Source organism: Aethalodelphis obliquidens, unplaced genomic scaffold, assembly GCF_003676395.1.
Source record: "Aethalodelphis obliquidens isolate GAN/ISIS:26980383/991018 unplaced genomic scaffold, ASM367639v1 scaffold28, whole genome shotgun sequence".
In the NCBI taxonomy this organism is placed as follows: domain Eukaryota; kingdom Metazoa; phylum Chordata; class Mammalia; order Artiodactyla; family Delphinidae; genus Aethalodelphis; species Aethalodelphis obliquidens.
This window is the reverse complement of record NW_020837972.1, coordinates 1,359,119-1,386,031: the sequence shown is the minus strand read 5'-3', so window position 1 is coordinate 1,386,031 and position 26,913 is coordinate 1,359,119. Positions and strand designations below refer to the sequence as shown.

The 26,913-nt window shown below is 53.1% G+C and overlaps 2 protein-coding genes across 2 annotated transcripts in view; one reads left to right on the top strand and one right to left on the bottom strand.

Annotated features, from left to right (window-relative positions):
• Nucleotides 1-13,020, bottom strand: part of SF3A1 (splicing factor 3a subunit 1) — a 20,005-nt gene extending 6,985 nt beyond the window's left edge. The window contains exons 1-6 of the mRNA XM_027124320.1: nucleotides 12,846-13,020; nucleotides 9,992-10,113; nucleotides 4,709-4,916; nucleotides 3,280-3,537; nucleotides 1,128-1,202; nucleotides 260-410 (exon numbers count right to left, since the gene is read on the bottom strand). Coding sequence (XP_026980121.1) covers nucleotides 260-410; nucleotides 1,128-1,202; nucleotides 3,280-3,537; nucleotides 4,709-4,916; nucleotides 9,992-10,113; nucleotides 12,846-12,908 — 877 coding nt within the window. The 5' untranslated portion in view covers nucleotides 12,909-13,020. The remainder of the gene's footprint in view (nucleotides 1-259; nucleotides 411-1,127; nucleotides 1,203-3,279; nucleotides 3,538-4,708; nucleotides 4,917-9,991; nucleotides 10,114-12,845) is intronic.
• On the top strand, nucleotides 12,977-26,913 carry CCDC157 (coiled-coil domain containing 157). Its single transcript, XM_027124319.1, has 11 exons — nucleotides 12,977-13,240; nucleotides 18,616-18,874; nucleotides 21,019-21,190; nucleotides 21,891-22,536; nucleotides 23,228-23,305; nucleotides 23,659-23,849; nucleotides 24,176-24,352; nucleotides 24,521-24,689; nucleotides 25,785-25,924; nucleotides 26,375-26,463; nucleotides 26,553-26,913. The coding sequence occupies exons 1-11, from the start codon at nucleotides 13,006-13,008 to the stop codon at nucleotides 26,800-26,802; spliced, it is 2,406 nt and encodes an 801-aa protein (XP_026980120.1). The 5' UTR covers nucleotides 12,977-13,005; the 3' UTR covers nucleotides 26,803-26,913.

The window sequence follows — 26,913 nt, the reverse complement described above, 5'->3', positions numbered from 1 at the left end:
TCTGATTTCTCTCCTATCTCCAGAGGCCCACCCGTTGGGCCATTATTGTCAGGCACGATAATATTTGTTCAATTGGGTTTAACTGGGGCAATGGGGTAGAAGTGAAGTCTTCCAGAAGCAGAAAAGAAACAGATACCCATAGAACCCTCTGAGGGATTCTGCTGCTCCCTGGGGACAGCTGGAAGAGATCTCCCAGGATGGCTCCAAGCTCCTGGCTCCCCTAACTGGAGTCACAGACCTACCTTCCTCATAGACCTACCTTGCTCATTGGGTTGGAAGTCCACTGTTTCCACCACCACAAAATCATGCCAGTCAATCTGAGCATAGGCCACCCGTTCCTTTTCCTTCTCCTCCTCTTCCTTCTTCCTCTCACGCTCCTGAAACTTGGCCCACTCCACTCGGTAACATACCTGAAGGGATGGGAAACAGCGTGGTGCTGAGCTGAATCAGGGTCTGCTCCTGAGGAGGCTATCATCTCCAAGGCCTTCACCAAAGCCAACGTCTCCTTCAGTACAGGAAGCTGATCTGCCCATAAAGGGGAACTTCCTGGGGCAGACTATGGTATTTGTATCTGGTTTCAGCCAGGCCCAGAGTTTGGACAGGATGAAAATATGAAATACCACAGAGACCTTCTGTCTGGGGCCCACAGAGACCTTCTGTCTGGGTAGCTGTTTGTTATAACCTCAAAGTTTTCTGCTTGAGTTGGCGAGTGGCTAGCAAACTCCCTCCCAGAAGTTTGCATGACAACCAAGTGCCCACAAAAGCAGCAGCAGTCTGAAAGCCTGCAAAACAGAAGTCACCCAGAACAGCCAGCACCAATATGCCCTCTCTCTTCGACTCTGAAAACCTGGGACTTCAAAAGGCAGTTGTCACCAGAGAACTCGTTCAAAAGCTGGCTTCTAGCAACAGAAAAAAAGAAGAGACTGAAGTAGACAGTAGAGCAGAAAGTTGGAGAGCAGAGAATCCAGGTTTCTTGGTCTTTGTAGACTCAAGGCCTTTCCTCCCACCACGACTGTGCCTGGACCATAACAAGGTACTGGTTCGGAGACTACTTCCAAACACACAACAGAACCTACACAATGTAACGTTAGTGCCGTCAGTAACTGGTTATAAGAAATTTAGTTTACCTGGTCCAAAACTTCCCGGGGGTTCTCTGCCTCTTTCTTGAGTTTGGTAAATAAGCCTTTGGGTGGAATCAAGATCTGAAACACATAAGATTTAAAGCAACTATCAGTGCAGCACAACACGGGACAAAGAAGTGGCCTTCCTGGGCCTGTGGAAAGGCACAGGAGAAAGGAAAGCATGGGATGCTGGGATCCAATCTCAGCTCCACTTGCCTGTGAAACTTTGGGCAAGTTACTCAACCTCTGTAACTTGGTTTTCTTCTACAAAATGGTGACACTGCCACTTAAAGTTCGCATCATCAACTTAAAAGGTTGCCAAGGGTAGCAGGAAAGTATGCAAAACCACCACCAGATGGCTGAGCATACAGTCAGCATGTGATGACTGCTCTCAGGGGGCGGATCTGCCCTTTACCCTTCTGCACATGCCAACAGGCCCCCTGATGACTTTATTGAAGACTACAGCCCACAGGCTCCACCTCCCTAGACTTCTATCCCCTGCTTTCTGTTTACCATTTTCTCCATAGTATTTATCACCATCCGACATACACTTACGTTGCACTTGCTTATTGCCCCTTCACTAGACCAGTCTCCACAAAGACAGGGGTTTCCCTGTCTTCGGCTCACTGCTACCTATCCAGCACCTAGAACAGTGTCTGACACTCAAAGCATATTTGCTGAGAACAAATGCTGGCTTTGTTTAAAACAGTCAGTCTTTCCAACTGCCCCAAGCGTATCCACTCTCACTGGAAAAGCAGCTCAGCCCCTCTCCATCCTCTCTGTCCTTCTTCCTCAGGAATTGATCTGCTCCTAGAGTTCCCAGGCCTAGAGACACACCGGTGCCCTCAGATTAGAGTAATGAATGTCAATACCCAAATTCTGAGGGAGAAGGAATAAGAAAGTTAACAGAATAAAAAGGAATCTGCGGACCTTTAACTCTGGAAGCAGTCCACTGAGAGAAATTAACCCAGGGCTCACTTAAAATTGACACTGTGTAGTTACAATAACCCTTGGGTCTTATGACTTGAATGATTGTTATTTCAGCTACTCTCCTAGCTTCTGGACTTCCTAAACACAAACATTTTTGTCATTCTTTCTAGTTATATACTTAACGTGAATGAAGTTAGAGAAAGTCATTACATAACCTTTCAAGTCAGATCTTTAACATATTGTTTCTAGATATCAAAAACAGATGTGCAAACCATGCCACTAAAAAGGAAAGACAACCTCCATTATGTGTGTAGCAAGAAAAATGTTCCACAGGCATATCTATACCAGTGTACTTTTTAATAAATTAGCGATCTGATTATTTTAAATACCAGTATTGACTTGTCTGTATTCTTGATTGCAACAACGCAGCATGATAATTAAGATCTTAGGGTCTGGAATAAAAATGTCAGCACTCAAGTCTCTGCTCTGCAACCCCCTAGCTGTGCAACCCTGGTCAAGTTAACTTCTCTGTACCTCAGTTTCCTCTTCTGTAAAATAAATATAATAACAGTGGCTACCTTATAGGTTATTAGGGATTAAATGAGAAGATACTACATAATATAAATACTCAATACTGGCTACACTTATTTATTTTAAATTGATTCCCAATGCCTATTTAAATGATACTTCTAATTCAAGGTACTTTTTAGGGTGGAAAACAACAGAGGTTTCAGAGTCAAATGTTGGTTAAATCTCTGCAGCTACTTACTAGCTGAGAGACCACAAGTAAGTACTTCACCTCTCTGAGCTTTCTGAAATAGGAAGGAAAACACTTACCTTATGGATTCTTGTGAGGATAAAATTAGGTAATAATAGGAGGCAACTATTAAGAGCTTGCTTCTTCTCAAGCCCTACTGAGGCAACTGAAATTTAATTTAAATGTACATAAAAGCAACTAGCATCACTTGGCCTTATCACGCAGCAGGCACTCACCTAATGAGTTATCAATCACGCGTTTCCTTTCTCTTTAGAAACAGCGGTCTACGTTGCATTTACTAGGAAAACTGAATAGAAATCAAGATTTTATACTGAACTGGGATATTTAACATCTGCTTGGGGGCCCCACACAGGAGTGGGGTCCTTGCAGACAGTGAGTGGATAGAGTGCTGATGGTAAGATGCCTTCCTTCCCTGGGCCCAGCACCCCGGAGCCCGCCCTGCCCAGGCACCTTGGTATACTGTTCCACCAGCTTCGTGAAGTAGTTGAAAAGGCTGTGTTGCGGGCGAAGGAAGTCAAATTGGTAGTTGCGCTGCTCTTTCTGCATCAGCTGGGTCAGAAACTGGCGCCCATTCCTGGCCACAAACTGAGCCGTCAGCTTCACCACGTCCAGGTCGAAGGCTGAGATAGAGGGGGGGTCTGCAATGAACTCGAACTCGGGAGGGGGCTCTTTGGGCACGATGGTCTCTTGGATCACTTGGGCTTGAACCTAAGATGCAAAGGGAATGTGAGGCAAGAGGCACAGGGGTGGTGGGACTCCAGAGGGGTGGCGGGGACGCACCCCCGGCAGACGGCACAGACCTCTATACTTCTGCTGATCACGAACACGCCATTGGCACGTGGTGTGAGAGAATCCTAACTCACAAGGGCACCGATTTCTTGGCCAACTGTAGCCTCGACTCGCTAAATGGCTTTCTGAATGAGAACCGAGTCCCTCTGTATCGCTGCTGCTGCCCTGAAACTGAGCACCAAAACTGGGTGGCAGAAGATCTAACAGGAACATAGCTTATGAAACCCCGCCCAAGGGAGAGAGAGGATGTGGTAAGCTCTACATGTGTGCAGAAGACCCCACTGGCCAGAAGACTTCCACGTTTGTTACCTCATCTGGCCACTACAGGAACCACGAGGTGGACAGAACAAGTACTGTGAATTCTTTTTATAGATGAGGAAACTGAGGTCACCTGAGGCCCTAGGAGTAGTAAATTGCAACACAAGGTCTCAGAACCTATTCCAACTTTACTTCCCACTGTAAAACAAGGGGTAACCTTTGCCACCATGGCTCAGGAGTGAAGCAAAGAGAAAGGACTAGTCCAAGTCTACACAGGAGGCAAAATGTGTGGGCCCCTCCTGTCCTCACTGACAGCCCTAATCGTCCCTAGTGCTAAGGGGGTATTAGGGCAGGCCAGAAAGAGGGGCCCTGGGAAGGTGAGACAGTAGAGGGATGCCCAAGAAGGGGTCCACAAGCCACACTGCAGCACTGCCCTCACGCCACGGTCAAGGAAAAGAGTAGGAACTGAGAGCATGGACTTTAGGGTCCTGACTCTGCAGCCTTGGGTAAACTGTGCTTCCCTAAGCCTCAGATTCCTCATCTGAAAAATGGTCACTTTACTGGCCTCCTCATGTAGCCACTGTGAGGCACCAATGAGACAAGGCTCCCAAAGCACTGAGCACAGAGCGTGAAGGGCAGCATTCAGCAAATGCCAACTGTCAGCAACACTTTGCTGTGTGAGTCTCAGCATCTGCCTCTGTAAGATGGGGATAAAGACCTCAAGTTTCTCTCTGGGTGGCAGTGAGGTCTGGACAGCAGAGTTCATTATCTTCCCCTCCCTGTCCCAGCCTCCCTTAGCCCTGGGGAAGCGAAGGGAGGGGCTGGCTCCAACCTTCTGGGGCAGCTGCTGCTGGGTGGCTTGCTGCTGCTGCTGCATGACCTTGGGGATGGCAGCCGAGGGCTCCTGGGCTTTCCCCTCCTTGAACTCGCTGACCTTGTGGCGGTAGTAGGCATGGTAAGGGTCATTGGGATTCAGGAAGTTGAACTTGGGGTTGTTGATCTCGTTCTGTCGTATCCTAGCTTCAAATTCAGGTCCGTTTCTAGAAAAAGGAAAAAAGAGAAGCACTAATACCACAACCCTTGCAGCTGCTCAGACCAGAACACTGCCCATGCAAGCCCCATTCTTGCCACCACCCATCACTCAAACTAGCCCATCCCTCAACACAGCAGAGGTCCTCTTCGAGACTCCTGGCATCAGCGGCCAGTGCCCCCTGCCTCCTTCGGCCTGCGCAGGCCTCCTCTACCACAGGGTCTCCAGACCTCCATCATTCCTGCAGCTCCTCTGCCAGTCTTGCCATTTCCAAAACCATCTGGACTATTTCTTTTTTCTTTTAATAAAATTTATTTACTTAAAAAAAAAATGTACCTGGGCTTCCCTGGTGGCGCAGTGGTTGAGAGTCCGCCCGCCAATGCAGGGGACATGGGTTCGTGCCCCAGTCCGGGAGGATCCCACATGCTGTGGAGCGGCTAGGACCGTGAGCCATGGCCACTGAGCCTGCGCGTCCGGAGCCTGTGCTCCGCAATGGGAGAGGCCGCAGCAGTGAGAGGCCCGCGTACCGCAAAAAAAAAAAAAAAAAAAAAAAAATGTACCTAAGAAGGCACGGGAATTCCCTGGGGTCCAGTGGTTAGGACTCCGTGCTCTCACTGCTGAGGGCCTGGGTTCAATCCCTGGTTGGGGAACTAAAATCCCACAAGCCATGGCACAGCTGAGGTGGGGTGGGAAGGCATGTATTACTACTTCAGATAAAAATCATTATGGCTGGGCTTCCCTGGTGGCGCAGTGGTTGAGAGTCCGCCTGCCAAAGCAGGGGACAGGGGTTCTTGCCCTGGTCCAGGAAGATCCCACATGCCGCAGAGCGGCTGGGCCCGTGAGCCATGGCTGTTGAGCCTGCGCGTCCGGAGCCTGTGCTCTGCAATGGGAGAGGCCACAGCAGTGAGAGGCCCGCGTACCGCAAAAAAAAAAAAAAAAATCATTATGGCTTTACTAACAAAAGGCAGTCATAAAATTCAATACAATGAAAACAAAGTAACATGGTTAAAGTTTACCTGAAGTTTGCTGAGACTGAGGCCAGTTCTCTTAGTTAAAAATGGGATGACTGAGTGCTGGGGAGGTATTAAAAGATATGCTAGCACCAAACTGAGACTTTGTCTTTTGGGTAACAAGAAAAAAAAAATATGAAAATTTAATGGGATTTAATGCCTTGTCCAAATATTGGCTAAAATCACCTCATTTACTACTGGGTGAGGCTCATATAGGAAACACTGTTCTCCAAGGACCACATCTGTGCTGCTGCATAAGGTGCATTCAGATGACAGGGGAGTGATGAGAACGGCAGGGAGGTCCCCATCTCTCTCTGTATCTGGAATAGTTTCCCACATACACCCTATGTCCCCAATTTGTATGCATTTTTAAAAAAATTAATTTATTTTTTATTTTTGGTTGCATTGGGTCTTCGTTGCTACACACGGGCTTTCTCTAGTTGTGGCGAGTGGGGGCTACTCTTCATCGTGGCTCGCGGGTTTCTCATTGCAGTGGCTTCTCATGTTGCGGAGCACGGGCTCTAGGAGCACGGGCTTCAGTAGCTGTGGGTTGCGGGCTCTAGAGCGCAGGCTCAGTAGTTGTGGCGCACGGGCTTAGTTGCTCCGCGGCATGTGGAATCTTCCCAGACCAGGGCACAAACCCGTGTCCCCTGCATTGGCAGGCAGATTCTTAACCACTGCGCCACCAGGGAAGTCCCCCAATTTGTATGCCTTTAAACACTCAGAATGAAAAATGTCTCTCTCATGATGTGTAGGAAACGCTTATTTTTTTTAAAGAATCCCAACAGTAATATTTCAAGGTGTCACACACCCACAACATCTGTGGAAATGCACTAACCTTAAAGACACAAGATGTGGACACATTCAAGTTTTGGGTTCACTACTGACTCACCAAGTTACCAAACTTCTCTTTGACTCAATCTCCCATGTGTAAAATATGGCAAAAACCACCTTCTCTCTCTACTTTGAAATTCAGAGAAAATCGAATTAGTTAATGAGATGCCAAAGTCTTTTTGAATCATACAGTGGCCTGCAAATGCCACGGACTGTTACTCCTATGAAGGCTAGAAGGGGCTGTCCTATAAAGATGAGAGATGATCTGGGGGACTTCCATCACTCCTTTGACCAGAGCCCTGCACTCAGAGGTGCCCCAAATACACCAAGGGACAGCTCCAGAGGCTGGTGGCACCTGGGTCACTCCACTTTCATACCCTGGCCCTGTCAGTTGAAGACAGGGCAGGAGACAGGGTGCAGGTGACGCTGTGCCCCAGTTTAGCCACCATGGCAGTGGTCATCAGCACCCTGGCTAGCTCCTCCACAAGTTCTGGTCACACTCTGCAGCGTGACTAACACCATGAGGTCTGGATGTGACAATGCATTAGTCCAGCTGAAACCCCATGCCTGAGGAAGAAGCATTCTTCCACCCCCTTAAATAATGCAAGCCACACAAGGACGAGGGTAAATGTGCATTTAAATATGGCTAAACTAGGCCACCATACAAAGGGCTGCTAGAAAAGGGGGCTCTGGTTGTCTCCTCTACCACCGCCTCCTAAGCCATAACCTCACATCTGGGAACAATCTGAAATATAATACGAGAACGCAGGCATGTTCATTCCAAGCTACTCTGTTGCTTTAAATTAGCTTAATGTTAATTTTAGAATTATATTCTCTAACACAAGGAATAGATTTCAGCAGAAAAAGACATGATTCTGACTCAACCTAGCTGGTGGGACTTTTTAAGAGTAATTTCCCTTAGTTTCTTGACAGTAAAATACAGGGAAGAGAAGACCAAACCTAGAGAGAAAAAACTCCTTTTGGAAAACCACACTGGGTTGATGATTTTTTACTCTATGCTCAATCAATCAATACATGTGAACCCAACAGAAGTAAAGCAGAGGGTCCTGCATGTCTGCTTTTAACCCAGAGTGAGATGCTGCTCTGTCCCTTCACGGCAACATAAACAAAAGCAAGTCCACAGATTTCAGAAATGCCTATAAGGCAATCATCATAGTCAAAAATAGATCTAGAGATGTGGACATATAGATTTATTATTAAGGGAAGTTGGAGATATTCTTATTTTTGGGGCTGGCACAAAATTATTGGAAAGCTACTTGGCAAAATAAGAAATATTTAAAAATGCTCTTTTAGCCAGTAATGTGCCACACAGAATTTTCTTCTAGGAAAACAATCTAAAAGGGAAAGAAAATGCTCAGAGACTTCCCCATAGCTTCATTTGCCAAACTGAAATGTTGGAAACAACTTCAAAGGAAAATACAGAGGAGTCAGCCAAGTCAAGGAAGGCCCATCACCTTAACATGGTGCATCCTTTCCAGAGAGGACCACGCAGCACCAGGAGACCATGGAGCAACACAGGAAAATGCTCACAACACAGTGCAAATGGAAAAAGCAGGATATGAAAGTATCTCTACTAGTATTACAAGAATCTAAAAAAGGATGCCAAGGGCCAGAAGGAAACAGGAAAAAGTGAAAACAGCTAGTAGAAGCTATTCTGGTCGTGAGACTGTGGTGATTCTTCCTCTTACACTCTTTTCCTATTTATTGTTTTAAATAGGAAAACATATCAGGAGGTGGACTTCCCTGGTGGCGCAGTGGTTAAGAATCCGCCCGCCAATGCAGGGGACACAGGTTTGAGCCCCAGTCTGGGAAGATTCCACATATTGCGGAGCACCTAAGCCCACACACCACAAATACTGAGCCTGTGCTCTAGAGTCCTCGAGCCACAACTACTGAGCCCATGTGCCACAACTGCTGAAGCCCACATGCCTAGAGCCCGTGCTCTGCCACAAGAGAAGCCACCACAATGAGAAGCCCGTGCACCGCAACAAAGAGTAGCCCCTGCTCGCCGCAACTAGAGAAAGCCTGCACGCAGCAACGAAGACCCAATGCAGCCAAAAGTAAATTAATTAAAAAAAAAAAAATCAGGGGACAAGGGGAAGAATAAGCGTTGCTATGAAATATTAAACTTATAAACACAACACCTGCTGCCCTAAATCTGACATGGCCTAATAATGTTCAATCAAGCACAGAGCTGTTTTAACCCAATATCCAGGTTGGTCAAAGCTGTTGAAATGTGAAAGGTTCACCCGCATGTAGTCTGACACAGTGAAAGACATCAACCAGAGTAACCTCTTTCTATGTTTCATTTTAAAAAGAGGTTGAGAAAGGAAGGACCCATCTGTTAAATGATGTATCGTGATGGGGATGCTGCCTCAGGGTCAAGGTGTGGCTCCCTGGAGAGCATATGCCCTGACTGAGGGCAGCAGTCTGCTCAAGGCCAGCTACTGCTTCCACGCAAGGAGCCGTCCAATTCATCAAGAGAAGCCAGAAATCCAGATTTACTGTGCAATCTCATTTTTAAACAGTGACAACTAATTCAAAAGTTAAAAAATTATATATTGTTGAGAATGAACAAAAAGATCTGTAGGCTGGATGCGGCCTGCTGGCTGCCAAAGGAATACTTGAAATGCCCTAAACTAGGGGATGGTTGACCTTTGGAGTCAAGTGGCCATCAAGAAGATTCCATCTGAGGAAGTGTAATGGGGAGGAACAAGAGTAAATCAAGCGGATTTTCATGCCATCTGAGGTAACAGCTACATGATGTACCCGAACTGCACTCAGTCCCCTCACCCCTGCCTCACAACAATTCTAGGTGTTATTTTATTCTGTTTTGCAGATGGGTCAAAGGAAATGCAGTCCTTGCACGATGAGAATCATCAACTCCCTTTTGTCTTCCTAAGGCCTGCAGCTCAGATACAGACACACATTATCCATGACAAAGCAGCGTTCCACGTATTTCCTCAGGCTCGGTTTGGAAGCACAGGTTCTTGGTGACTCTGGAGCTGGGTGTGCCTTGTACTCTGCCACCACCATACCATGTTAGCGATGCCAGTCCTGCCCACTGCCTACCTCACACCATGCTGTGGTTTTAGATAAACTGACAGGCCTAAGCCAACAATACCACTCTAAAAACCCAAGTGTTACCCTTGTGCAAATTCAGGAGCTCTTGATGCTAAAATCTACCCGTGACCCACACAAGCAGGAGTAGCTATGTTACCTGGCCACGAAGCTGGCAGTCTTGTCAACGATATTCCTGACCTCTGGAGGAGGGTAAATAATACCCACCACTGGCTTGGAAGGGGTAGAATCCTCCTTTGAAGATGCTTCCTCTTCTGTGGGCTGTGAAAACAGGAAAAGGAAGGTCTTAAAGTTCCTGGCTTGGTGCCAGATGCCCACCATTAAACTCCTCTAGGATATTATTGAGAATACAGGCTCTCCCGCCCAATTCATCGAGACTTTCCTTGAGTCAGGAACCTCTGCTCCAGAAGAGCCACTCTCTCAACTGCTCTGTGCTTGCATGGGACTTCCCCAGGGAACCAATGAAAAGAGCAGCCTCTCTGGCTCCCTTCCAGCTAGAGCATCTCTGTGACACTGGGAATCTGCATTTTTACCAAGTGTCCATGTGATTCAGATGGAGGGGGGAAATCTAACCACGTTCTGAGAAACCACATTCCCGAATCCAGAAGGCCATGCCTGTATCCCCACCCTTGGATGTGCCTGATACGGGATATGTAAGAATTGTCTGCTGAGTAAAGAAATGGGAAACTCCTTGCTGGCCACTTCTTCTGCCTTGAATGCCCTTTCCCTCTGCATCCATTCCGTAGTCTAAACCGTCACTTAATGTTCAAATGTTTCGTGAAACTCCACTGGAATACTCAACATTAACTGCCCCATAAATTCCAATATTCTTTCCTCACCAGCTTCTTCCCCTTAGTAAACAAAGGTTCAAGTCTCTCATTTTGGAGAAACAAAGTTTCTCCTCTGTCCTCATGCTCCTTTCTGCTACTGCCTTCTCCCCGCCTTCCTCTGGTAGCTAAACAGCCTGAGTTCTCTCAGCCTTGCCGTTCCCACTTGCTCAGCTCCCATTTGATCCCCCTTCATTTCAAGTGCTCATGCCAAAGTCAAAAATGACGGCCTACAGCCAGCTACATCAGTTATCTGGCCGTGTGACCAGTGACCGCTCCTTCACAAAACTCTCAACTCCCAGGTCCCGTTCTCACCTGTATTTCCTTCTTGCTCACCATTCCATCCAAGTTTCTCTCCTGGCTCCTGTTTCACCTCCTGCCCTATAGTGTTAGGGGGTCCCCAAAATTCTGTTCTTGGTTCTCTTCACACTATACACACTGTCCTCAGTCAGGCACTTACAAAACGTCCTCCACTTCCCCTAGCACCTATAGGCTGAACCATTCTACCCCCGTCAACGTCCCACATCACTCTTATGTGCCACAAAGCTTTAGATCCAGCAGTTCTGGGCACTTTCATCTCTAACCGCTTTCCTCATGAACGGCCAACCATGCCTCCAGTCATCCCGGGCAGAAACGTGAGTCTCTTCTCCCTTCCTCAGCCTACACATTCAATGATAAGAACATTTATCAAACATAGAGTAGGTTCCATATACTTTCCTAAGCACTTTAAGCACATTAGATCTATAACCCTTACAGAGCTCTAAGAGATTAAGTACTCTTATTATTATATTATTGTCTTGTCATTTTACAGATGGACAAACTGAGGAATGGAGACCTTAACTGGCCCAATGGCAGAACCAGGATTCGAATGCATCACTTTGGAGGGAGAGCCTGCACCACAGCCCTTTTGTGATCTGAGCTTGCCAATCCCCTCTGTCCCATGCCCCAGCCACAATCTAGGCCAGGCTCTCAACATCTTTTGAATAACATGACTAACCTGTCCTCCTAGCAATTCTCCCCATCACTGTTTACCTGAATTTCTGAAACACAAATATGTCACTATCCGGCTTACATCCCTTCCTTTTCTCCCAATAGCCTGCTACGAAAACTTCAAATCCCCAGAAATACACCTCTTAACCACCACTTTCCCAACCCTATGCTTTAACCTTCTTTACTCTTGACAAGAGGCACCATCTGATTCCCACCTTGGTATCTTGGCACTTATCTGGTATTACCTTGGTTATTTTTCCCCAAGATACTGGGAAAATGCCAGGGATACATAGGTATTTGCAGTGGTCAGCATACAGGATGTGCTCAATAAAGTTTTTCTAAATGAATAAAGAATGGTATTTCCCTTCCCAATCACCTATCTGGTGAACTACTGATTCATTCTTCTAAACGCAATTTACCTTTCACGCCGGTGGGCTTCACCTACCTTAATCTCCCCTATATCCCACCAAAGCAATGTTGATTAGAATTCCTGTCTCCTTTGTACTTGATACTTATATCACACTGCAATTACTGACCCACGTCTTTCCTCCTTAGCTGACTGAGATCTTTTGAAGGGCTGGCTGAAACTGTATCATTTATGGTAACCGAGGCAATAAACATTTATTGAGTATTCACTTATATCTGTCTCCCCACTAGTGTGTGAGCTCCCTAAATAAAGCAGGAACTGCGCTTCATTCATTCCGTCAGAGCCTGGCACAGTGTCTGGCTTAGAGTAAGCACTACACAGATGCTGAGAATTAACGTTCCAAGATGCACCGTGCAGGCTGGGAAATTAGGGACTCCTGGGCAAAAACTGGGGGCCGGTGGGCCCAATTAACACAGAAGACCGGTGGATGCGCTGGATCAGTGCTTCTCAAATTTTAATGAATCACCTTGGGAGCCTGTTAAAATGCAGATTCTGATTTAAAAGGTCTAGGGTGGAAACTCAGAATTTCTAATAAACTCCCAGGTGATGCTAGCCGGTCCGCGGACCACACTTTGAGAACTCCTGTTCTAACAAGCTTGCTTCGCTACCAGAAGGTAGGCGGGAAGCGCGCTGCCTCCTGGGACCTGGAGTCCCTCCAAGCCCTCGCAAATCGCCGTTTCTTCCTGCACCAGTAAAGAGGGCCCGCGCCCGAGGGGAAGGCCCAGGTCGAGGTGCGGGGGTCGTGGTACCTGTTTGGGCTCGGTGGCCGCGGGCGGCGGCGGGGGCACCGCCTGCACGGGTCCGGCCGGCATGACTGCGATGCTCAGGGCTGCCAGTCCGCCTCTGTATAGGTGAACGGTGTGGCGTCAAAGCGGCTTCCCCGCTCCAACAGTACAACAAGCTCGCAAGATGGCGGCGGCCGAGCGAGTCGTCGTCGAGGGGGGCGAGGCTGACGCACTTCCGGGGCCGCCCCTTCTCCGTGACGTAAATTCCCGCCCCTCCCTCTCGATAGACGCCGTTGCCGTGGCAGCGGTCGGGGAGCCGGGATGCGTTTTGCCGGGGATCCCAGGAGTGGCAGGCGCGCCTAGGGGCAGTTTCATGAGCCGACCAGACACAGTGGCTGAGGCTGCGACGCCGGAGACTGGTGAGACGTTTTACATCTCCCGCCGACGCCCTCGCACGCACCCCACGGCCCCGGCCCCCCTACCCTTTACTCCACCAGAAGATTCCTCTCTCTCTCCGACCCCCGCCTTCCAAGGCCCCCGCTCTCTCCCATTGGCCTCCCACTTTGGCCAAAGCCCCGCCTCCCTATTCCCCCAGCCCCCTCTTTTGCTTTCAGGCCCACCTCTTTCAGACCCCCTTCCCAAATCTCAATCCCTAATTCCCACGGGTCCCTTTTCCCACGGGCCTGCCTTTTCCAGTTCCACCCCTGGCTTTCATAGTCCCCCCCTCAAACCCCGTAGACCAACTCAAATCAAGGCTTCCTCTTTAGGCTCCACCCCTCACGCCCGCAGGTTGGTCCCTGCGGACCACTTTCCCGCACCGCAGCACACCTCGAATCCCGCCCTTTTCGCTTCACCTCCTGAGATCCTCTCCTCCCTTTCCCCTCTCTCCCAACTCCTGAACCCTGGCCTGGACTTCAATTTCTTCACCTGTGAAATGGGGGGTGGGGGAGGGGGGATAGGAAAAGATGCCCTCCCAAGTCTCCTCCCCGTCTCTCTTCCTCACATACACACCATAGCTGGTTTATGTCATTCTTATTATTATTGTTGAATTATAATGATAGTTAGGATTTATTGAACACGTACCATGAACCAGACCATGTGCCAAACACTACATGCATTCCATCATTTATTTCATATAGCAACTTACTTACAGGTGAGGACAGAGAGGTTCACATCCTCAGTTCACATGGTGGAGTGAGAATCCAAACCCAGCCCATTCTTCTCTATTAGTGCAGTTACTTACTCCTTTGTCTTCACTGGATTCCTTCAGTGTCCCCAAGGATCCAGGCAATTAGCACTCCTGAGTCAGAGACTGACACTGCCATTTAGATGGTTTTAGAGTTTCTAAAGTGTTTCCATGGGTGCACTGGCCAGGAGGGAGGCATAATCTTTACCTGAGGGGTAGGGTCCCAGCGGTCTCGAGAGAGAAGCGGGAGAAGAGAGGGAAAGGACTCGAATGTTAAACGGGAGTGCAAGAAAGGCTCCTTCACTTCTCTGCGAGTTAAAAGTCCACCTTGGGCTGAGGGGCCTGAGGAGAGGCAGAGTTACCTGCTGCTCCCACACCAGGGTAGTGGTGGCTCAATTAGTGCCAGCACTTGTGTGATTTCAGGAACAGTGCGGGGCTGGCAGCTTCAGGGAGAGGGTTCTACTCAGGACCCAGGAATTACAGAGAAAGCCTGTGTCAAATGTTCCTTCACTTGACACACACACACACGTGTTTCTCAAAACAGGCTTGTATCTGCAAATCCCCACTGTTCAGAAGAAACGACGTAGGGTAACCTCGGATGTTTTTCAATGTTGTGTTTCAGAATGTTTCAGTCGGTTTTTCTGTTTGTTTCTGCCTCATTCTTTGGGGACATAACACCTCATGGGTGGCAATATCTTATGAGAGGCCATCACTGAGGCAACATTTGTATGTGGGAAGTGGACCTGTGTGTGTGTGTGTGTGTGTGTGTGTGTGTGTGTGTATTGTGGGGACTCATCACCCCACCTGTGGGTGGAACTGTAGAGCTGACACACCAAGACTTGCCCCCTGCAGAGACCCTCAGACATAGATGGTGCTTCCTGGGGGACAGTGCTCTGTGTGCCCTGCTCTGTCCCTATCCCTGACACAATGCCCAACATGTAGAAGATACTCAGTCACCATCTGCTTAATGAACACAGGATCTGACCCCCTACCCCTGCACTGTCCAATATAATAGCCACCAGCCCATGTGGTGCTGTATATGAAAATGGTGGCTGGTCCAAATTGGGATGTGCTATAAGTGTCAAATAGACATTGGATTTTGAGACTTAATGCAAAAAAATAGACTTAATATTTTATATTGATTTAACATTGAAGAGATATTTTGGGTATATTAAGTTAAGTAATACGTTATTAAAATTAATTTACCTCTTTCTTTTTAGTTTTTTTAATGTGGCAAGTATAAAATTTTAAAACCCATACATGGCTTGCATTATATTTCTTTTGTCCAGTGCTGGCCTGAAGTAGTATGGCCTGAAGATGTAGGACTCAAGAGTCTCAGCTCCCTGAGTGATCTTAGGCTAGCCCCCTAACTTCCCAAAGCCTCAGTTTCCTCATCTGTTTAAAGGAGGTGGACTTGGGGACTTCCCTGGGGGTCTAGTGGTTAGGACTCTGCGCTTCCAATGCAGGGGGTGCGAGTTCAATCCCTGGTCAGGGAACTAAGATCCCACGTGCCGCGTGGTGCAGCCAAAAAATAAAAATAAATAAATAAAGAAGGTGGATTTGGAAAGTGGCCGACAGTAGGTCCTCTAGTCAGAGCCAGCGGTGCTCAGGCTCAAGGCTGGCAACCCCACCTGCCCTTTCCCTCGCCCCATCCTCCAGCCTGAAACAACCCCCTTCTTCTGGGACAGCCTCCTCCCTGCCCCCCACTCCCAGGAAGCCCTCCCTGAGTGCCCACTCCCTCACTCTCCCTACATCCAGTCCCAGGGACTGCAGAGCTGGACACGGGAAGCCAGGCACCTGGCTGAGCTTCTGACCCTGAGCCCGAAAGCCCGCAGGCAAGTCCAAGAGCTGGGGGCACTCAGACATCCAGCTCCACGGACAGGCACCTGTGCAGAGGTGAGGACAGGGCCCAGTCCTCTGGGAGGCCGGAGAGGCTGGCTTGCCCTCAGGAACCACCCTGGGACCTCTGGGTTTCCCTGCACCTGTGGGCACAGGCAGGCCCTCGGGTCCCAGCCCAGGTGGCCAGGTCATACCGCAGTGAACTAAAAAATGGTCTACGTGCTCGCAGGGAGACAGATTCCCAACTGCAAATAATGACTCAATGATTCCATGCCACTGTGGTGTGTACTGGGAGGGAAAAGCACAGGCTGCTTTGAGAATGTGTAACAGGGGACCTCACCAGCCCGGGGATCTGCGGGAGGCATCTTATTTAGACAGAGTATGGGGAGGAAGCATATTCTACGGGGGTGAGACGCCGAGGTGCGAGGGGGTGCTGGGGAGGGGAGAGGGCGACCCTCAGGAAGGCTCGGGCAGTGGTCTGGGGGAGGTGGGGGGTGTGGAGCAGTGTTGATGGACAGAGGTGGCGGGTTCTCAGAGTGGGTGGGATGTGGAGCTAGCAGCACTGGGTGCCTGGATGTGGGGATAAAGGAAAGGGATTCGAGGAAGTGCCCAGGTGCTTCCAGTGAGGGTGCCATTTTCTGCAATGAGGAAGGTTGGGAGATGGAAACAGGTTGGAGGAAGAGAGGTTTCCCTGCCAGGCCTGGACTTCCTGGGGGCCTAAATCCTGCCCAAGCAGCCCCTACTGCAGGGTGGGGCTTTGGTGCAAGGAACTTTCTGCTGCTGAGAAAACCACAAAGGACAAGGGGCCCCCACTGCAGGGTGGGGAGGGACCAGGGCTCAGCATCCACAGGGCTGCTGGCTCTGACACCTGCTGTCAGAGGCCTGCGAAGAGCCACGGGAGGGGCCAGACCTTCTGAGTCAAGGGCCAGGGATGGTTCATCCAAATCACTGTCTTCAGATGTCCACACACGGCAAAGATGGAAGGGAAGCAATCTGTGCGGGCCGCAGGGGAGAAAAGGAAATATGGAAGGTAGACAGCAGCTCCAGACAAGGATGGTCTTTGCTGTTGTTACTGCTAGTAATAGTAATCACAGTAATAATAGTTACTATGGCTGCAGAACTTTTACTGGTGCCTTGCCCTGGACCGAGCACTTTTTTATTTTTTTTTGTTTTTTGCTGTGTTGGGTCTTCATCGCTGCCTGCGGGCTTTCTCTAGTTGTGGTGAGCAGGGGCTACTCTTTGTTGTGGTGCGCGGGCTTCTCATTGTGGTGGCTTCTCTTGTTGTGGCGCATGGGCTTCAGTAGTTGTGGCACGAGGGCTCAGTAGTTGTGGCTCACGGGCTCTAGAGTGCAGGCTCAGTAGTTGTGGCACACGGGCTTTGTTGCTGCGCAGCATGTGGGATCTTCCCAGACCAGGGAACCAACCTGTGTCCCCTGCATTGGCAGGTGGATTCTTAACCACTGCACCACCAGGGAAGTCCTGGACCAAGCACGTTACTTGCAGATACCACCTGGCCTGATGGGGGATGGTGTCCCCATCTTACAAGTGAGACAGCTGGAGCTCAGAGGGGTGTGGTGACTTGCCCATGACCACACAGCCAGAAAGGGGCAGGACTGGGACCCCTGTATCAACATATAATGGACCCCCGTCACTAGAATGATTAGGATAGCTATCCATACAAATTTTCAGGTGTTCCTCTCTTACACTTCAGGACTTGTTTTCCTCCCAAAGTCAAGGTATTTTAAATTTTCTTTGTGGATTCTTTTTCTTTTCTCCGTTCAATTACTAGTCGTTCATTTGTCAGTGAGCATCTGCAATAGGCCAGGCCCCAGGCTGCCATACTGGGGATACCACAGTGACTGAGGTGCGGTGAGGACCTGTCCTAGAGAGCAGAGGCCGTTCCTGCAGAGAGCAATCAGGGCCAAGATGGGGAAAGCCCAGAGGGAGTATCTAAGCCAGCCTGGAGGGTGCTCAGGGAAGGCTTCCTGGAGGAGGTGATGTCCGGGAACCCTGAAGGATGAGAGGAGTTAGGCAGGTGATGGGAATTGGATGGGGGAAGCATGACTCAGATGGAAGAGACAGATGGGCATGGATTCAGAAACGAGTGCCTGCACAGGAGCTGCTGCTTGTAGCTGATGGTATGTGGAGTGGAGGAGAGGGGAGGGGAGGGGAGGTGACGAGAGAGGACAAGGGGAGGGGTGTGCCTGGAGGTAGCCTTTCTCCCAAGGGCCAAAGTGAGTCCTGAGGGGTTGTTGGCCAGTGTGATGTGGTCAGATAGGCTTGGCCCAGGTCTCCATAGCAGAAGTGGATCAGATTCCAGTGGGCAGGCCTGTGGCCCAGCTGGAACTGCTGCTGCAGTCCAGGCAGGAGACGAGAGTGGCCAGGGGTGGTCCAGTGCTCCCCGTCATACTGTAGCTACAACTGTCTTTTTGTTGTCAGTAGCCGGTCCAGTGCTTTGCTCAGGGAGGGAAGGACAGCAAGTACAACCTCATACACAGCTGTATCCACCCAGCACTCAGCAGGGGCCAGGCACACACAGGTCCTCAGAGGGACTTGTGGACCGAGGAAATCAGTAGTGTGGGCGTGGGGTAGGGTGGATGAGAGGGAGGCTGGTGAGGTCACCCACAAACAGGTCCCAAAGGGGCCAGGGAACCGACTTCTCCCCAGGGTCGAGGTTGGATTTCAGCAGGTTTTCTGGGGTTTTCAGAAGCTTCCTCCAGCAGCAGCCACGTGGCTCTGGCTAACGGGGATCCTCTCTGTCCACCCCAGGAGCCACGAGGATGGCACACCTGCTGGGCAGCCAGGCCTGCATGGACAGCCTGCGCAGGGACCTCACCGACCTTCAGGGCACCATCGTGGACGTGTTCTCGCGTGCCGGGCCCGTGCACTTCCCCTCCTGGAAGTTCCCTGACCGCATGGCCTGTGACCTGGACATGGTGGCCCTGCTAGAGCACTACGACCACGTGCCAGGTGACCCCGAGTTCACACAGCTGTCCCACGCTGTGCTGCTGGAGCTGGTCATCGACAGGTGAGAACCTGGACCAAACCTGGTCATCTCAAGATGCTGGCACCCACCCCATAAACCAGTAGCAGCCACAGGATCCGCTTCTGGCGGGGTGATGACATTGATGACAACAATCACCTTTGACTGAATACTGTCGGGGGCCAGCTTGGTTCAGGGCCCTCATAGCGATCTCATCTGTGTCACGCTGTGCTGTGTGTCTCTTTTTTTTTTTTTTTTTTTTGCAGTATGCGGGCCTCTCACTGTTGCGGCCTCTCCCTCTGCGGAGCAGAGGCTCCGGACGCACAGGCTCAGCAGCCACGGCTCACGGGCCCAGCCGCTCCACGGCATGTGGGATCTTCCCGGACCGGGGCACGAACCCGCGTCCCCTGCATTGGCAGGCGGACTCTCAACCACTGCGCCATCAGGGAAGCCCCTGTGCCGTGTGTCTTATAGTCCACCTTCAGGGAGTTGCTGGCCACCCTGTTGGTCTCTGTGACAGCACAGCTCTGACGGCTACTTCTCCAGCCACCGCCAGCTGCTTCCTTAGGGTTTCTGTGTGTCGAGGACACTACAGATGCTGCTCAGACTTTCCATCCCAGGCTGTTTTTCCTGTCCCTTCCATGTGTCACAGGGCCAGACACGGGATGTGCTTTTCCAAATCCTGGCCCTGCTGGGAAGGAGGCCAGTGGATTCCCCTGTAGCCCCACCACTTCTACACTGTCTTTCACATTAGCATGGTTGTCAGCCTCCACTCCCTGGGGACCACAGCCCAGGCTCCATGTGCTCCAAACCCTGCATGCTAATGAAGTCACGGGGGCCAGACAGGCAGGGTCCCCAGCAGTTTGGGGATGACCTGCCTGGAGACAATTAGAAGCCAGGGTAACCACTCAGAGTCCTGGAGGAGCCGACGGTGTGAAAGCACTACCTGGACCCTGTAGGGGGCTGAACATGTGTGAGCCCAGAACACACCTTCCTTCCTTGCTGTGCCCTCTGCTAGGAGTGCCCCGCCTACTCGTCCCTGTGCTGGCCGAGCCCGTCAGGGCCCAGATCAACAATCCGCCTTCTAGAAAGCTGGAGCTGACCCGCCTTCCCACCCCTCGCCTGGCCCGTCTGTCCAGGTCACTCTCCACCCTCCAGTGCTGCTCATTCATTGTCCCCATTCACAGAGGAGAACACCTTGGCCTAGAGAGGGGTATGGCCTGGAGCGGTCAGCAACCCTCCCCCAGGCCCTCTCTGCCCAAGGGCACAGTTGGTTTGGGATGACCCTCCTGCACCTGCAACAAGTTGAGGTCACTTATCTGCCCATATGTTTTGTAAACACAGTATCTCTTCTTTTAAAACAGCCTGAGGGCTTCCCTGGTGGCGCAGTGGTTGAGAATCCGCCTGCCGATGCAGGGGATGCGGGTTCATGCCCGGGTCCGGGAAGATCCCACATGCCGCGGAGCGGCTGGGCCCGTGAGCCATGGCCGCTGAGCCTGCGCGTCCGGAGCCTGTGCTCCGCAGCGGGAGAGGCCACAGCAGTGAGAGGCCCGCGTACCGAAAAAAAAAAAAAAGAACAAATAAAACAGCCTGATTCCCATGCAAATACCTACTTCTCTTCCCAACACCCCTTTTCCTTACAATTAGCCCCTGACTCAGGGTAGGATAGGGACCTGGCTCTCTCACTCTAGTCTCCGTTGTGGCAGAAGCAGCTCATCCCACAGGAGAACCCCCACCCCCAACTAGAATCAGGAAACCGCAGGGCACACTGCCCTGCACACTCACCCTGAGGCCGTGTGCAGCCTCCTCCGCTTTGGGGGTCTCAGCTGGGTCCTCTGCAAGGTGAAGGCTCTGAGCCACACGGTGGAAGGCAGCCACTTACCCAGCACTTTCTGAGGACTCTGGACACAACCAAGGCAAGGCCCAGCCTCCCAGAGCCTCCTAGTCCAGTGGGGAGCAGCCAGGCAGAAGTGCTGCCACCCAGGAGGTCCCGAAGGGGCCCCAAGCTTAGCCTTCAGGGAGGGCTTCCTGGAAGAAGTGGCTCTTGGGTCAGGCAGAGCGTATTCTGAGACGCTCCGAGTCCCTGACGCCCGGGCCGGTTCCCAGAGCAGGAGGCTGCCGGTCGTGTGGTGTGAGGGCACACTGGTGCTGGGCTCTGCCCCAGCCAACCTTGCCATCTCTGCCCACAGGCTCCTGCTGCTGCTTCAGAGCTGTGCGAGCTACTTGGAGAACCTCAGCGTGGAGCAGACGGTGCCCCCCGCCAGGGCTTCCAGGCCCTGCATGTCTGTGGGGCTCACGGTGCGGCGCTTCTGGAACAGCCTGCTGAGGCTGGTCATGCTCATTCGGCAGGTGGCCCCCCAGGTGGGTCAGCCACCCGCTTCCCCAAATGCAGTCACCCTCACATCAGTCCACCTGCCCCAGGCTCCTCACACACCACATGTGCACCTCATCTGTCGCTGGCTCCACTCCGGAGCCCCCACTCAAGGCCCATGCAGCCTGGCAGTTCACAATGCAGGCCTTGGGGGTCATGTGTGGGCCATCTGGTTCTGCAGTTTACACTGTGGGGCTTTGGAAAAATCCTACCTAGTCTGAACCTCAGTTTGTTCATCTGTGCAGTGGGGGTGATAACAGTCCCTACCTCCCAGGGCATTGTTGGGGAATGGTGTTTGTATCGACCCCATTTGTTATGGGTTATTCCGTAACCCTCACAACCACCTGGTGGGCAGGACCACTGTCACCATAATGGGAAGGAAACTGAAACTGACAGTGGCTTCAGCAACACAAGAGCAGACAAGTCCACTAAGCAAGGGCCCAGTACCCGGCAGCTGTGTCTGTCACTGTATTACCCTCCCAGTGCCATGCATGTAACAGCATGGAGCCTGGGCTTGGTAAGCTGAGGCAGCAGAAAGGAGAAGGCATGCTCTCTCACTCACCTTGGTATCAGATATCATCTGAAGGTCTGAGCATCAGGAGTGGCTGCTGTCAGAGAAATCCCCAGAGAGCTGGTCACCTCCAGGGCCCATCTCCCTCACCTGCTTTCCCTTTCTCTTCCTGACTACAGAAAAGGGCAAACCAAGGGGAGACCCCCACCTCCAAGCCCACAGCCAAGGGCGAGCCAGCCAGGAGCCCTGAATTTGTGACCGCCAAGCTCATCAAGCCCACCTCACCAATGCCAGGGTTGCCCCAGACCTGCCAAGAGCTGGACAGACTCCCTGTCAGCGTTTCCCTGCAGTGTCCAGCCAGAACGGCCGAAAACACCAGGAGTGTCCACTCCCAGACCATGGAGACAGCCCTGGTGCCCTGTGATGCATGCACCAGCGTCCAGGGCAGCCTGCAGGAGGTGGGCAAGATGGTCATCAGCCTGTGTCAGAGCCAGAACTTGCCCTCATCCTTAGGCCAGTTCCAGCATCTGGTGCAGGACAGCATGGGGCTCAGGCCGCTGCCGGCCACCACCATGGGCCACTGGGCGGCCGAGCAGAGCAAAGACCTGGCACGCCTCAGCAAGCACATGGGGGCCCTCACTCAGCTCATGGGGCCCCTCAGGGCCCAGCTGGAGGAGGCTAAGGGGCAGAAGGACAGACTGAGGAAGCAAGTGGGTGAGCTGGAGCAGGCCCTGCAGCAGGAGCAGGGGGCACAGCGGCGGCAGGCGGACGAGGCCGAGCAGCGCCTGGCCCAGTGGGAGCGCGACAGGCGGCAGCTGCTTGCAGGTCTGTGCCTGAGGCCGGACCCTCAGTGCCAGGCTCTGCCACAGCCTGAGCATGGGCTCCCCCGGGAGCAGACCCCGCAACAGGGCTGTGGGTGCTGGGAGTTGGTGTGGAAGAAACCTGGACTGGGAGTGGGCAGCAGACGCAGGGAAGGGGAGGCAGGGGAAAAGGGGTGTGCTCATCAAGCCGGTTACACTGTGGGCAACTGGAGCTTAATCCCACTGGGGAACGCAGGAGCCTGTGTAAAAGTCCGAGTCGTCCCACGAGAGGGGTGAGGGAGCGGCGGATTCATACACTCACTCCTGTCGGTCATCGAAGGGGACTCCTGGGAAGTTCATCCCCCAGGTAGCTCCAGCCAGCTGAGGCCCCTCTTTGGCTTCAGTAGAAGCCGTCAGGCAGAGATGCAGCTATTGCACTCACAGTGGGCCAGCTCCTGCTGAAGTTGTGAGGCCTGAGGGAGTTGGGCAAGTCACCCCCATGGAGGACACTGAAGCCCAGAGAGTCAGCCAGCCGACAGGAAGCAGAGGGGACAGGGACCCAGGCCTCCTGGCACCTCCCCAGAACTCCTCCCACAAGCCCAGGCACTCCTCCACCCTGGCTAGGGCTGCCACCATGCTGTGGGGTGCACCGGGCGTTAAGGCTGCAAGCCAGGCCCAAGGGAGCCTCTGAAGGGCGTCTCTCTCGGCTGCCATAGAAACAAGTGACCTCAAGACAAAGGTGTCCACCCTGGAGGGGGAGCTGAAGCAGCAGCGGGAGTCTACGCGGGCCGTGGGTGAGGAGCCCTGCCATGGAGCCCTGTACTGTGTGCCATGTGCTCGGTGGCTGGACCAGCACTCTCTGTCTCCTGAGCTTTGGGGGCAAAGCTAAAGGGAACCACAGAGGAAGCTGGGTCTGAGAGGCCACACTGTTGGGTGATGCCACCTCCCACCCAGAGAGTACCTACTGTTTTCAGAACCCACCTCAGGCAGGGTTCAGAGCCCCATTTTGTGGCTGAGGACACTGAGGCCCAGAGATGTGCTGTGACCACTGCCCCCCTTCCCAGGTCTTGTCCTGGGTCAGAGGCAGTGCAAGAACTCCCCAGGGCTCCCCCGCTCTACCCCCTCCCCCGCCCGCTCAATCCTGCAGAGGCGAAGGCCCAGGAGCTGCAAGAGGAGGCTGAGCACAGGGCGGAGGCTGAGAGGCAGGTGCAGCAGCTGGAAGAGCAGGTGCAGCTGCTGGCAGGGCGGCTGGACGGAGCCAGCCAGCAGATCCGCTGGGCCAGCACAGAGCTGGACAAGGAGAAGGTCCGTGTCGATAGCATGGTCCGCCACCAGGAGGTGAGGTCAGCGCCTGGTCTCCTGCAACGAAGGGGAGAGAAAGGGCTCCCCACTGACAGGGGGGAGACACTGGAGACCTAAGGAGAATTCCTGAGTGGCGACTGTGACTGGAAAGAAGTGGGGGCGAGGTCTCCAAGCTTGGGGGTCCTGGCCTTGCCAGGGTTGGGGTCTGCTCCCTTCTTCCGTCCACCCCTTCTACTGCACACATGTGCACAGACAGATGTAGCACAACGGGGTGGGCTTGGATACAGCTGCCTCCTTTGTCCTGCGTGTCTGGGCCTGGCCCCATGGGCCTCATGGCCTCCCTCCTGCCCATCCCGGCTCAGTCCCTGCAGGCCAAACAGCGAGCCCTGCTACAGCAGCTGGACACCCTGGACCAGGAGCGTGAGGAGCTGAGGGGCAGTTTGGCTGAGGCCGAGGCCCAGCGGGTCCACGTGGAGAAGCAACTGCAGCATGTGCAGAGCGAGAGGGAGCAGGGGCAGTGCCAGCTCCGGGCCCAGCAGGTGTGAGCAGGCAGGGCGAGGGGGCAGGGGCGGTACTTCCCTTTCTCTGGAGGAACCTGCAGCCAGCTAAGCACCTGCGGGCCTGCCCCGTGCCTGGGGAGTGGAGGTGATGGGGTGTCCCCAGCAGGCTGGGAGCCGGTCCTCAGCTCTGAGCCTCCCCTGCCCCAGGAGCTGCTGCAGAGCCTGCAGCGAGAGAAGCAAGGCCTGGAGCAGGCAACAGCGGATCTGCAGCTGACCATCTCGGAGCGAGAACGTGAGCTCGTGGAGTTGAGGGAGCGGGAGAGGCTGCTGGTGGCCTTTCCGGACCTGCACAGGCCTGTGGAAGCCCAGATCCAAAGTAGGGGCCCGGGGTTGGTGCAGAGGGCACGCTGGGGCTGGGGGTGGGCAGCTGAGGGCTCATCAGGGCAGGACATGGGTCCACAGCAAGGGTGGCAGAGCCCCCACACACACAGGTGCTCTGCGTGTTACCCACTCCTCTGTGTGGATGGGGACACAGAGGCCCAGTGGGGAGCTGACTGCTCAGGGTCACCCAGCCAAATCCAGACCCAGGTCTGGCTACCTGTGTAGCCTGTGCTCTTTACCACGTCACAGGCCAGTCCTTGCTCAGCTTCCATGTCCCCTGTCCTGGCATCTCCCCAAACTACACCATGGGGCCAGCTCCAGGGAAACAGCCCCAACTGTCCAGTATCCATGGGAGTGCTAGGGACCCATCTCAGTGGAAGACTGACTGCCCGGCGGCCTGGGTTCTCGTCCCAACCCCTCCAGTCCCCTGAAGCTCTGGGGTGAATCCCCGTGCAGAGCTGTTGGGATGATCCACTGCAATCTAGCTTGTCATGATAAGTCATCACTTGTGAGTGCTGGGCCCTTGTGTCACCCTGTCAACCGCCCCGCGAGGCAGGTAGCAGCCGCTTGTGAGAAACCAGGAAACTGATAACCAGAGCAGGCAGCACCTTGCCTGGGTTCAGAGTCAGGGGGAGCATCTGTCCCCCCAGCAGTGGGAAAGAACATCCTTGCTGAATTCCTGAGACTCATATCCAAGAGCCGGCTGTGGCTTTGAACGAGTCACTGTCTCCCAGGCCCTCCGGAAACAGGTGGCCTTGGAAGAGCTTCACTTTCTTACCTATGTGCTAAATTTTTGGTGAGCTCCAGGTCCCCCTCAGCTCTCAAATTCTGCAAGGCTTTGGTCACCTCCCAGCAGGCAGGGGAGTAGGGAGTGCAGGGGGAGGGGGGGAACAAGGCCTCAGGAGAAAAAAGATGAGGTGGGAGGTCCAGTATGCTGACCCCACCAACCTGCAGGGCCACCGGCAGGGGACCCTAGGCACGGGGACCCTAGGCATGTACCGGCTGGCGTGTCTGCCCTCTGAGGTCCTGTCTCGTTGGGCACAAGAGGCAGACCTGATGGGGTGGGGTGCCAGAAAGTGGGTCTCCACAGGCTCTGGCAACGTCACGGACGACATGGAGAGGCAGGTGCAGGCCAACGACATCCGTATCCGGGTCCTACAGGAGGAGAACAGGCGGCTGCGATCCATGCTGTCTAAGATCCGGGAGGTGGCCCAGCAGGGGGCCCTCAAGGTGGGCAGCATGGCTCCCCCACCTGAAAGGGGCCGGCCCTTGGGGACTTGGAAGAGGCCCCCAACCCAGGAGAGGTCTTCAGCTTCCCCCAGGGACTCTGCCATCAGCCCAGCTCATTGCACATGGGGCTCTCAGGTGGCTTTAAGCTGTGCTTTTGTGAACCATCTGCCACGATTCAGGAAGGCATGAGGATGTTACCGTGCCTTTAGCTCCAAATCCCCCCTCTAGCCCTTTGAACCTTTATTTCAAGTGCACCAGGAGCCTTATGAGAAAGCAAACCTTCCCACCCTTACCACGGCTAAGGACAGGTCCTGGAAGGCTTTCCAAACTCTGCCCCTCAGAGGAAGGGGCCATGGCGACAGGTTCAGGCCCTCCCGCCTCCTCTATGACACCCTCTCTGTTCGCTGCAGAGGGGATCCTGGGCCTTTCTGAGCTTGGTTTTCTTTGCAGCTGATCCCACAGGACCAGCTCTGGGCCCCTCCCAGCAAGGGAATCCACAGAGCAGCGCCCCCAGCCCAGGCCCAGAGAGCATCTCCAGGGTGAGTGAGGCTTTGTCAGAGGTGGGGCATGTGGGGGTGGGGTGGTCCCCCTCGCTCACAGGGGATCTTGCCGTCTGATCCTCCCTCAGGCCCCTGGGCAGGCAGCACTCACCTGGCAGCAGGACGGCCAGTGCGGGCAGGACCCCACCGGGCCAGCCCCAGGCCTCCCCGCCTCAGCAGCCCTGCAGTCGACCCAGCAAGTCCTCCCTAGAGGATGTGACCCACTCGACCACCTGTGCCCAGAACCCCATCCGGGCCTTGGCCAGGCTGAGAAGGAGACTGTCACCAAGCCGGGGCCAGGCCAGCCCTGCATACCAGCCCCAGGAGCGGCCCACGTAGCCTGCAGTGGGGTGGGGCTGGAGGGCGGGAAGCTGGCAACCCACCCCATGTAATAAAGCCCAGGCCATCTGCTCACAGCGACCTTGGCCTCACCACACTGGCTCAGCAGAG